Genomic DNA, 12,161 nt, shown 5'->3' on the forward strand with positions numbered 1-12,161 from the left:
TAGAGAAACTGGGCCTCTTCTCCCTTGAACAGAGGAGATTGAGAGGGGATATGATCGAAACATTCAAGGTACTGAAGGGGATAGACTTAGTAGATAAGGACAGGTTGTTCACCCTCTCCAAGGTAGGGAGAATGAGAGGGCACTCTCTAAAGTTAAAAGGGGACAGATTCCGTACAAATGTAAGGAAGTTCTTCTTCACCCAGAGAGTGGTAGAAAACTGGAACGCTTTTCCAGAATCTGTCATGGGGAAAACACCCTCCAAGGATTCAAGACAAAATTAGACAAGTTCCTGCTGAACAAGAACATACGCTGATAGGGCTGGTCTCAGTTAGGACACTGGTCTTTGACCAAAGGGCTGCCGCGTGAGCGGACTGCTGGGCATGATGGACTACTGGTCTGACCCAGCAGTGGCACTTCTTATGTTCTTATGGGACAGGGCTAACGACAAAACTCACAGGGACGGGCTGAGGAAAAATTTGCCCCCGTGTCATTCTCTAGCTGGGTGAGGCAAGCCCAATATTTCAATATGGAGCGAGACTTTCCGTAGATCTTGTGCTTACCAACAGGCTGCGACTCCAATCGAGTTAGGTTTACTCCTGTCACTAGTATGTACAAAACTTATTGGTAAGACCTTGGATGTCTTACTATTTGCATATCTGCCATGGTTCTGCCTCTCTTTATCCTGCTGCACTACATTCCCACTGCCCAGCTCTAAGAACCGAGGAGACTGTTCGGGGCCTGTATCGGCTGGTGAGACCAGGTCACAGACAGACGAGGGATACCTGTACCGGTTTATTATAACTTCGGAGTGCCAGAAAACTCAAGCCAGACTTTAAGCAAAATACAGAATGGAAGCAGGTGAGATCTGGATAAAAAACTGAAGAGGGTCTGCCGAAATCGAGAACCTGTAGAACATCCCCTTCATCTGTAACACCCCAGCTGGAAACACAATTATAAGCATGGCCGATGCCAGAAAAGTGAACCTGTAAAAATAAATAGAAGGGAATGAGCTGCGTCATTCCATCAGTATCGCTCACACCGTGACCCAATGCGGTCCGCACCGATCTTTTGATAATGAAGGCACAAGAAAGGTTACAACAAAAGTTTTTTTTTAAAAAAAATCATCAAAACCCTAAACCAGTGGTTCCCAAACCTGGAGGACCCCCCAGGCCAGTCGGGTTTTCAAGACAGCCCTAATGAATATGCATGGAGCAGATCTGCATTCCTGGCATCTCCATTATATGCAAATCTCTGTCATGCATATTCATTAGGGCTATCTTGAAAACCTGACTGGCCTGGGGGTCCTCCAGGACAGGTTTGGGAACCACTGCCCTAAACAAACAAATATCCCTTGTGAAAGCAGGAGAGAGATGCTGAGGGCATGAGGCCAGCAGCTCTTAAAGATGTCCTGTGACCAACTGAACACGTGGCACCGGGGCATGCCTTCCTGGTGTAGGTGTGGAGCACAGCTGGACACAGGAGGCAATTACAACAGCTGCACATGGCATTTTCTTGGGCAGCAGGACCTCGCCCTTTTCAGTTTGTCCCACGGCTCTCACCATACACTGCACCTGGCCTCTTCTTTGGTTGCTGTGCCTCTCGTATGGATTCTTCTCAGTCTGGCAATCCACCCTTACCAGGCCAGTGAATGTGATGTGGAAGCCACTGGACTGCACCTGCGATCCTAGATCTCGCAAGCCAAATTTCCATCCCTTACAGGTGCTTCCTCATCTTGCCCTTCCTGCCTGCGCCATGGACTCGACCCCGCCCAAAGGCAGTCCTGCGCATCTCCTGCACTCGCTGCCGGTTCTTGGATCTCAGGCGCTTCATGCCGCCGCCCTGCAGGAAGCGCTGCTTGTGCTGTGCCTTCCTCTGCTTCAGGATCTGTTGTTTGTTCCTCAGCTCCGAGTGAGGCTTTCCCCGTGAGCTGGGCCTTCCTGTGGCATCTGGTCTCCGTTCCCGGGCTCTGCCGCTTCCGCCTGTGCAAAACACACAAAATTAGGCAATCAAAATAATTAAGAATATTGCAGCACAGTCCACATTCCCTCTCCTCTAAAACAACCATTTCTTGACTGACTAGATTGAGACAGGATGAAACTCGATAGATCTGTCCTTCCTTAGTGATATACTGTAAGTCCTTGGACCTTTCTGAACCTAATAGCAGCCATACTGGGTCAGACCAATGGTCCATCTAGCCCAGTATTAACAGTGGCCAATCTAGGTCACAAATATGTGGCAGAAACATTCCATATAATCCAGGGCAAGCAGTGGCTTCCCCTGTCTCATGTACTTTTCCTCCAGGAGCTTGCCCAAACCTTTTTTAAACTCCGCTAGCATTGTTACCACATCCTCTAAGCTCTGGAACTCATTGGCAGCTATTTGAGTGAAAACATTGCCTCCTATTGGTTTTAAAAGAATTTCCATGTAACTTCATTGAGTTTCCCCTAGTTAGACTGAAAAAATCGATCCACTTGTACCCAATTCTACACCACTCAGAATTTTGAAGATCGCAATCATAACCTCCTTCAGCCATCTCTTTTCTAGGCTGAAGAGACCCAACCTTTTTAGTTAAGAGGTGAGAGGCTCCAGAGCAATCTAAGGAAATACTTTTTTTTACAGAAAGGATGGTAGATGCATGGAACAGTCTCCCAGAAGAGGTGGTGGAAACAGAGACTGTGTCTGAATTCAAAAAGGTCTGGGATAGGCACATGGGTTCTCTCGAAGAGAGAAAGAGATAATAGTTACTGCGGATGGGCAGACTGGATGGGCCATTTGGCCTTTATCTGCCTTCATGTTTCTAGGTTTCTATAATCAGAAAGCTCTATGACCTCACAATGCAGGTGTAAAGAGCCTTAGCCTATAGGAAGAGGAGATGCAAATGTTAAGCGCCTTAGCCAATAGGGAGAGGAGGAGATAGTGGATGCTGTGGATGGACCATTTGGCCTTTATCTGCCATCTTGTTTCTATGTTTCCTCTTACGAGAGGAGTTCCATCACCTTGATCATTTTGGTCGCTCTTCCTTGAACCTTTTCTAATGCCGCTCTATCTTTGAGAGGCAACCTCTTCCTCCTTTCATGCTCCCATTAACCTCTACCCCACCACCATCCTTGCCAAACCAGATCCTACTTCCACTCTCCTTTTACCAGCACCATCTTTTCCTACTGTTTTGTGCTTGCCCACCACTCTTTTTTTACCTCTTCCCTTCCTTTGTCTCCCACTTGCAGGTTCGTTTCCCGTCTCTTCCTCCAAGTCCCGATCATCAATTTTATATTTCTTTTTCCAGTCACTATAGCTGCAGACAAGAGCTCAGGAAAGACACAAGCAACATGCCATCCCAAGCCCCAACAGCTAAATCTGTGCTTCCTGATTCCCCCCATCCAGGGACATAGTCACAGGTGGGACCCAAGTGACAACAGCCCCTCCCACTCTGGAGTCAGGAACGCTGTCGGCAACAGTGGCGCATCTGGAAGAGAAAAAACTGGAGGCCGTGCCAACAGCTGCGGCTTCCTTTAAACCTCACTGTTTGGCGTAATCTTTTCATTGTTCCAGTAGCATTGTAACCCAGCGGTTCCCACGCAGTGGGTTGGCAGTGATGAGGTCAAAGATACAGAGCTGCTCCCCCTCACCTATGTCTAGGCGTGGCACTCAGCATGAAGCCTGGGAGTCAATGCATGGTCAAAGGCCCTGCCCCCACCCCCGCTGGAGACCCATGCAGTGTACCACTACGACGCAAAACAAGAAACTGACCCTAGGGACGCCACAGAATAAAAGTCCAACGACAACAGAAGACGCTGTGGAGAACTGACATTCCAAATATAGACTTTGTTGTAAATCCAACTTGATAATCCGCCTAGAAACTTGAGGACCCACTGGTGGACTTTGGACCCTCCACTGGGGAGCTTCTCATTTACGCGGAGTTACTGCGGAACCTGTTTATTAGGACCGATTTAGATTTTCCACAAATTCTTAACTTAGGACCCCTGAAGAAGACATTCATGTCGAAACACGGACCGTGTTGGGTCCTAAAGTTTTCTGTGTGGATTATCAAGTAGGATTTACAATAAAGCACAGTTACTTACCGTAACAGGTGTTATCCAGGGACAGCAGGCATATATTCTCACATGTGGGTGACGTCATCTACGGAGCCCCGATGCGGAAGCATTTTCAAGCAAACTTGATTGAAGATTTAAGTTTGCTCTGCTACTCCACGCATGCGTGCCTTCCTGCTCCACTAGGGGGTGCATCCCCTCGTGGTCTCCAGTTCACTTAACTAGCAAAGAAGCCAACCTCGGGGAGGTGGGCGGGTTGTGAGAATATATGCCTGCTGTCCCTGGATAACACCTGTTACGGTAAGTAACTGTGCTTTATCCCAGGACAAGCAGGCATGATATTCTCACATGTGGGTGACCTCCAAGCTAATTGAAAAGGGATGGAGGGAAGTTGGCAATTTAAGCAAATAGATTTCCCAATACCGATTGGCCGAACTGGCCATCGCTTCTGGATAGTGAGTCCAGACAGTAGTGGGAGGTGAAAGTATGAACCGAAGACCACGTGGCAGCCTTGCAGATTTCCTCGATAGGTGTGGACCTGAGGAACGCTATGGAGGCTGCCATCGCTCAGACCTTATGTCCCGTTACTCGACCATGCAGCGCGAGACCAGCCTGAGCGTAGCAAAAGGTGATGCAATCGGCCAACCAGTTGGACAAGGTGCGCTTGGAAACTGGGTGGCCTAACTGGTTTGGGTCGAAGGACAAAAACAATTGTGGGACTTTCCGGTGTGGTTGAGTGCGTTGGAGGTAAAAGGCCAACGCTCTCTTACAGTCAAGAGTGTGAAGCGCCACCTCTCCGGGTGAGAGTGGGGCTTGGGAAAAAACACGGGCAAGACGATGGACTGATTGAGATGGAAATCAGACACTACTTTAGGCAAGAACTTTGGATGTGTGCGGAGTACCACCTTGTCATGGTGGAATACAGTGAAGGGTGGGTCCGCTACCAGGGCCTGTAGCTCACTAACTCGCCTAGCGGAAGTGAGTGCAAGCAGGAAAATCACCTTCCAAGTGAGGAATTTAGGATGGCATTTGTCTAGGGGCTCAAATGGAGGTTTCATTAGTTGAGCCAGAACCACGTTAAGGTCCCAAACCACCGGAGGGGGTTTGAGAGGAGGGTGGACATTCAGCAGACCCTTCATGAAGCGAGAGACTAAGGGGTGGAGCGAGAGGGCTTTGCCTTCCAGGGGCTGATGGAAGGCCGCAATCGCACTGAGGTGTACTCGAATGGAGTTGGTCTTTAGGCCGGAGTGAGATAATTGAAGTAAATAGTCAAGGACCAGAGGGACGGGGACCGACACCGGGTCCTGGCTGTGAGAAGAGCACCAGGCTTAGAATCTGGTCCACTTTTGGGAATAGCAGGTTCTCGTCGAGGTCTTTCTAGAGGCCTCCAATATCTTCTTGACTGTTTGAGACACGGGGAGAGAAGTCAGGGGGAAAGAAATCAAGCATTCAGATGAAGAGATTGAAGATTGGGATGTAACAGCGAACCCTGACTCTGTGATAGTAGAGAGGGAAACCGAGGCAGAGGCAGTGGATCTCTGACTCTGAGTTGAAGTAGAAGGGAAAACCAAGGCTGGCGTGGCCAGCGAGGAGCAATCAGGATCAGGGTGGCTTTCACCGTTTTCAGGTGGACCAGCGTCCGCAGGATCAGAGGGAACGGCGGAAACGCGTACAGAAACCTTCCTTCCCAGTCGAGGAGGAAGGCGTCGGCCTCGAGTCGGTCCGGGGAGTATATCCGGGAGCAGAAGAGGGGCAGTTTGTGATTGTGGGGGGATGCGAACAGATCTATTTGAGGCGTCCCCCACTTTTCGAACATTTGTCGTAGGGTCTGAGTGTGCAGTGACCATTCGTGCGGCTGGAGGAGGCGGCTGAGTCTGTCCGCCAGACAGTTTTGTTCTCCTTGTATGTACACCGCTCGAAGGAAGGTGTTGTTGGAGATTGCCCATGTCCAGAGGCGCATGGCTTCCCGACAGAGGGGCCAAGACCCTGTCCCCCCCTTGTTTGTTTACATAGTACATTGCTACCTGGTTGTCGGTTCGGATGAGGACCACCCGGTCGTGAAGCAGGTGTTGAAAAGCTACAGCTGCGAGATAGATGGCCCGGAGCTCTAGCACGTTGATGTGACAGCGGCGGTCTTCTGCTGACCACATCCCCTGAGTGCGGAGGCCGTCCAGGTGGGCTCCCCAAGCGTACTCCGATGAGTCCGTGGTGAGTACCTTGCTGTGGGGTGGGGTGAGGAAGAGCAAACCTTTGGAAAGATTTGAAGAGTCGGCCCACCAGCGGAGCGATCGTTGCAAGGAAGGAGTCACTGTCACGGGACGATCGATCGGGTCCCGGTCTTGATGCCATTGAGAGGCCAGGGTCCATTGAGGGATTCTCAGATGGAGGTGGGCGAAGGGTGTGACATGGACGGTGGAGGCCATGTGGCCCAGGAGAGTCATCATCTGTCGCGCTGATACCGAGGTCAGCAGTGAGATCCTTCGGCTCAGACTTACTAACGCCTCTCGACGCGGAGGGGGGAGGAAGGAACGGAGGCGAACCGTGTCCAGCATTGCCCCGATGAATTGTAGGGACTGCGAGGGGCGTAGTTGGGATTTTGGGAAGTTTATCTCGAACCCCAGACTCTGTAGGTAGGTAATAGTCTGTTGGGTCGCTGAGATAACCCCTTCCCTGGATGGGGCTTTGATCAGCCAGTCGTCCAGGTAGGGGAATACCTGAAGGCCTCGGGAGCGTAAGGTAGCTGCAACCACTACGAGGCACTTGGTGAAGACCCGAGGTGACGATGCTAGGCCGAAGGGGAGGACTCGGTATTGCAGGTGCAGGTCTCCCACCTGAAATCGCAAGAACTTGCGGTGAGCGGGGTGCACTGGAACATGTGTGTACGCCTCCTTCAGATCGAGGGAGCAGAGCCAGTCACCCTCGTCGATCAGGGGGTAGAGGGTCGGTAGGGAAAGCATCTGAAATTTTTCCCGTACCAGAAATTTGTTGAGGTGTCTCAAGTCTAGTATTGGGCGAAGGTCTCCTGTTTTTTTCGGTACCAGGAAGTAACGGGAGTAGAAGCCCTTCCCCCGTTGGCCGGGGGGAACCTCCTCTACTGCTCTCAGGTGAAGCAGATCTCGGAGAGGAGTAGGGGTAGCTGCGTCCGGTTGGGAGGGCAATTCCTTGGGGGGTTGCCTGGAGGAATGGCTCGAAAGTTGAGAGTATCCTGATGAGATCACGCCAAGGACCCATGCGTCCGACGTGACTTGTTCCCAGCGAGGGTAAAAGGCTTTGAGGCGACCCCCGATGGGAAGGAGGCCTGGGACTATGGCGGAGGGGGCCCGCCCCCTTCCGCGTATCCCGTCAAAAGGACGGGGATGGTTTGGTAGTCGCAGGCGGTTGGGACTTGGGCATGGCCCGATGGTGTGCTTGCGGGCGCCTGGGCGGGGGCCGCGAGAAGGCAGGAGTGGATTTTTGTGGGTAGCGGCGCGGAGGTGCCCTGAACGGCCTGGACGCGGGCGGTTTTGGCTTTTGCCGCACGAGGGAGGCAAATGAGCGTTCGTGTTCGGAGAGGCGTTTTGTAGCCGCCTCGATAGTGTCATCGAACAGTTCTTTCCCCACGCAAGGGAGGTTAGCCAACCGGTCCTGTAAGTTGGGGTCCATGTCGACCAGGCGCAGCCAGGCTAGGCGGCGCATGGCGATAGCAAAGGCTGCCTCTCTGGAGGAGAGTTCGAAGCCATCGTAGGCCGCATGGAATAGATGGAGGCGTAGGTTGGAGAGGGACTCTGAAAGCAGGTTAAACGCCCCTTGGCGGGAGGCCAGTAGGTCAGTCTCAAAGGCTCTCAGTAGTCCAATGATGTGTTTGAGGTAGGATGTGAAGGTGAAGGTGTAGCTTTGCACCCTAGAGGCCATCATCGCATTTTGATATAGTCTCCTGCCAAACTTGTCTAGGGTTCGGCCTTCTCGGCCTGGGGGGGACTGCCGCTGAGACCCTGGAGGGGTGAGCCTTTTTCAAGGAGGATTCTACTAGCAGCGACTGGTGGGAGAGCTGCGGTTGTTCAAATCCAGGGAAGGGTACTGTACGGTACTTGGCCTCCATTTTGGAGGGTATTGCTGTGACCATATAAGGGGTCTCCAGGTTCCTGAAGAAAGCCTGTTGGAGTACCGGGTTAGGCGGTAAGCGAAGGAACTCTCTGGGCAGTGATGGCATATCCAGCTCCGCTAGGTACTCCTTAGAGTATCTGGAGTCAGATTGGAGGTCCAAGTCCAAGGAGTGGCCCATGTCCTGGACAAAGCGTGAGAAGGATGGGCGGGATGTTCCCGAGGCCCCGTGCGGGGTCGGTGAACGAGACCTCCGTCGGGTGGAGAAGGATGGGGAGGCTTCCCTCGAGTATCGAGGCTCTTGCTCCGATCCATGCTCCGAGACCGGGGACGCACTATGAAAGTGTTCTGGGGTCGTGGATCTCCGACGTCTCGAGGAGCCCCTCGGAGACGATGCCGGGGTTCGGGGTACCGATCGATGTCGAGTCGGTGACCTCGACCCGGACTCCCTCGGTGAAAGCCCGAAGCCTCGGATCGGAGCCCCGGACCGAGGGGGAGTTCGGAGGATGCGCGGGTTGGAGAGTGATAGCTCCGTTACCCTGAGCGGTCCCGTACGAGGTGTAGGTGAACGGCCTCGTAGAGTGGGGGAACCCCGGGCCTTCTTGGAGGTACGGCGGTTCGAGGTTTCTGTCGTTTTAGCACGACGTTTTGCCCCGTGGCAGTCTGTGGAGGGAGAGCGCCTCGGGTGTCTCGGCGAGGAGTCCGAGGAGGATGGGATGCGGCGAAGCTTGCGCGCTTTTCGAGGTGGCTCGATGCGAGGCTCAGGCTGGTCTTGCACATGCGAGGTCGAGGTCGGTTGTAGATGGGCCATTGCAGCGGACAGCTCCGATGAGATCATCGCTCGGAGTAGGTCCTGGAAAACGGGCACGGACAGCATCGAGGGCATGTCCACTGCCTCGGTGCGCTCCACCGGGGGCGACCTCGTATCAGAGTATTCCCGTGTGGTGGAGGCACGGCCCGAAGGCTTGGAGGACTTGGCCGGGGCTGTAAGCATGGGACTTCCGCCATGCGTCGCCGGTGTCCCCGAGGCTGGCTTCTTCGCTGTTACGGGACCTGAAGAGGGGACTTACCCGGAGCCGAGGCTTTCTGTTGTCCCGAGGGCTTCGGGTTCGAGTCTCGAGGCGATGCCGAGGTATTCGGGGCCGAGGTCAAGGCCGGGGCCGACCTCGAGGCCAAGGTAGAGGGTTGGTCGGCGGCGAAGAGATCCGCCATGCGGGCTTTTCTTCGGCGAAGGGCCCGGTTCTGGAAAGTGGCACACTGGGGGCAGGAGTCGGTTGGATGAGCGGCCCCCAGGCAGAGGATGCACCGGCGATGCGGGTCTGTGATGGAAAGAAGCCGCTCGCACCGGGTGCACTTTTTAAAGCCGGTCAAAGGCCGGGACATAGAATCGAAAGTGGCCGCGGCTCGAGTAGCCACGGGGACCCGGAAGCCTCCGGGTCGGTCAAAAATGAAGCAGGAACAAGTTGAAACAAGAAAAAATTCGCGCACAGCGACTTAATCGAGAAAAATAAGAAAAAATCGCGGTGCTAGAAGGCAGTTGGGGCAGAGCCTGAAAAAACACGACTTCTAGGCTCAGCGGAAAATTTTGAACTGGAGACCACGAGGGGATGCGCCCCCTAGTGGAGCAGGAAGGCACGCATGCGTGGAGCAGCAGAGCAAAACTTAAATCTTCAATCAAGTTTGCTTGAAAATGCTTCCGCATCGGGGCTCCGTAGATGACGTCACCCACATGTGAGAATATCATGCCTGCTTGTCCTGGGATAAAAGTCTATATTTGGAACATCAATTCTCCACAGCATCTTCTGCTGTCGGTGTATACTACTACAATTCTTTATCATTTCCACAGCACTGAAAGGCATACATTTAACATTCAATAGATGGTCCCCGCTCAGAAGAGCTTACAATCTAATTTGAACAGTCAGATAGGACTGGGTTTCAGCACACAGAGGACCCTGGCTGACTGCTTTCTACTGCTTCATGATTTGTTAAGCGCAGAAAGGAGGAAATGTGTTGAATGAGAGAGGAGAAGGGGTAGAGGTTTGTTATTTTGATTTTGGGGTTATTATTAGTCATTAGAAAGGGCCGGGGTGCATTTCTTTAACCAGCCAACATCTTACCATGCGTTTCCTGTTACAGAGCCTTTTGAATATTTCTCAAGCCCCAAAGTCGAATAAATGCTACCAATTCTGCAGCCCTCTCGCCCAGGCTACTCAGGATAAACAAGAGGCTTCCCCCATCCCTCACTCCCAAAGGAAATCCCCAGGGACATAAGCACGCTCTCCCCTGCAGAATTCTCTGGAAGACGCATGCACAGCCATTAGGAAAAGATACAGATTCTTCTTATATGAATTGCTGATTAATCTGCCACTCTCCGTCTTTATCTTCTTTTTGTCCTCCTGGCCCGTTTTTCCCACAAATTTCTTTTTTTTCCGGTCCCTGGAAAACAAAATGCAACCCATTAAACCATTTATCAGGGAAATAAATAGAAGCAGTTTGCAAAATATACTTATCTCACGCAGCCGGGTGGACACCAAACTTTTCTGAGTCATAACAACCGAAGGTCGATCAAGCTAGCGGCTAATGCAGGTCACAAGTACCTGGCAAGATTTTTAATGATGCTTATTTTAGGATTAAGCAGTGGATTTCTCCAAGGTCATCTTAATGGCTTATGGACCTTTGTTTTAGGAAATCATCCAAACCTTTTTTAAACCCTACTAAGCTAACCCTACTGGGCTTTCACCACGTTCTCCGGCAACAAATTCCAAAGTTTAATCACATGTTGAGTGAAAAAATATTTTCTGTAGGTTATTTTAAATCTACTACTTAGTAGCTTCATTGCATGCCTCCTAGTCCTAGCATTTTTTGGAAAGAGTAAACAAGCAAGTCATATCTATCTATCATATCTCCCCTCTATTCTCCAGGCTAAAAAGCCCTGGGCACTTTTGCCTTTCCTCGTAGAGAGGTCGTCTCATCCCTTTGATCATTTTGTCGCCCTTCTCTGCAAGACCCACAAAATCTTGACAGTGTCGAGTCCTGAAACCACCTCTTAGGCCAGTCTCGTAAAAGCACAGGACTTAAACCCTCAGCGTTTCACCAGAGAGAAGCAGGCCAAGACCCAGCAGACCTTTTGGGAATATTCCTCCAAGAAAGTGTCACACGTAGCCAACTTAAAAGCATTTCCCTTCTTCAATTCCTCTCCAGCTGTAAGTGTAAATGCCACAGAAACCAGCCGACTCCCAAGTCTCCTCCAGTTCTGCAGAGCCAGGTGTTCATAACCTCAGCGGTTTCACCTTAGCAGCACCTCATTCCACCATCCCGCAGGAGATACTATGCAAGAATAGATTTATACTATAAAAAATTGGTAGATTTATACCATTTCTCAAGGTGCTGGGTCAGAAGACCCTTGAATCAATCTTTGGAGGGTCTTAAATGATAAGAGGCAAGGGGAGAAGGGAAAGGGAACTCTGGCATTGAAAGCAGTGGGCACTGGAAGATTAAGTGACTTGCCCAGGATCACAAGGAGCAGCACCGGGATTTGATCTCACAACCTCTGGGTGCAGAGGCAGCAGCTCAACCAGTGAGCCACACCTTCAGTCTGTCCTAGTATGGGCAATCTTATGTTCTTACTTAGTCAATAGATTTTCTTTAGCATCATACAGACATAGTAGAAGAACTCATCCTTTGTTTAATTTTCCACTTGTCCAGGGTTGCAGGAGTAAGAAATTTCTTAATCATACTTTGGCATCTCAGGCAGCTCTTCAAGAAAACGAATTCCGAATATTGTTGCTTACTACCCATTCCTATGGCCATTTTAGAAAACAATTGAAGACCTATCTTTTTTCTAAATATTTGACTGTTTAACAAATTATCTTATTTCATGTAACATATTTACATTTTATAACTTTTTGTAAACCGCGTTGAACTTCTGGTTACACGGTCAATAAGCACAATGTTATGTTATGTTATGAGCTGAGTATAGGATAATTAAGCCATTGTGACATCACTGATGAAGCTTGCTCTTAGGCATTGGTG

At 51.0% G+C, this 12,161-nt stretch overlaps 1 protein-coding gene across 2 annotated transcripts in view; it reads right to left on the reverse strand.

Moving 5' to 3' along the window:
- Nucleotides 1-779: 779 nt before the first annotated feature.
- Nucleotides 780-12,161, reverse strand: part of DDX54 (DEAD-box helicase 54) — a 56,488-nt gene continuing 45,106 nt past the window's right edge. The window contains exons 18-21 of one of the 2 annotated variants that reach the window (XR_004540445.1): nucleotides 10,461-10,565; nucleotides 3,195-3,292; nucleotides 1,560-1,979; nucleotides 780-983 (exon numbers count right to left, since the gene is read on the reverse strand). Coding sequence is in view for 1 of the 2 variants with exons in the window: in XM_033956377.1 (XP_033812268.1) it covers nucleotides 1,714-1,979; nucleotides 3,195-3,292; nucleotides 10,461-10,565 (469 nt within the window). In the remaining variant the exon portion in view is untranslated. Of the gene's footprint in view, nucleotides 984-1,214; nucleotides 1,980-3,194; nucleotides 3,293-10,460; nucleotides 10,566-12,161 lie in introns of those variants that run through there. The other variant, XM_033956377.1, reaches the window with a different exon arrangement.

The sequence above is a fragment of the Geotrypetes seraphini genome, chromosome 8 (genome assembly GCF_902459505.1).
Source record: "Geotrypetes seraphini chromosome 8, aGeoSer1.1, whole genome shotgun sequence".
Classification (NCBI taxonomy): Eukaryota; Metazoa; Chordata; class Amphibia; order Gymnophiona; family Dermophiidae; genus Geotrypetes; species Geotrypetes seraphini.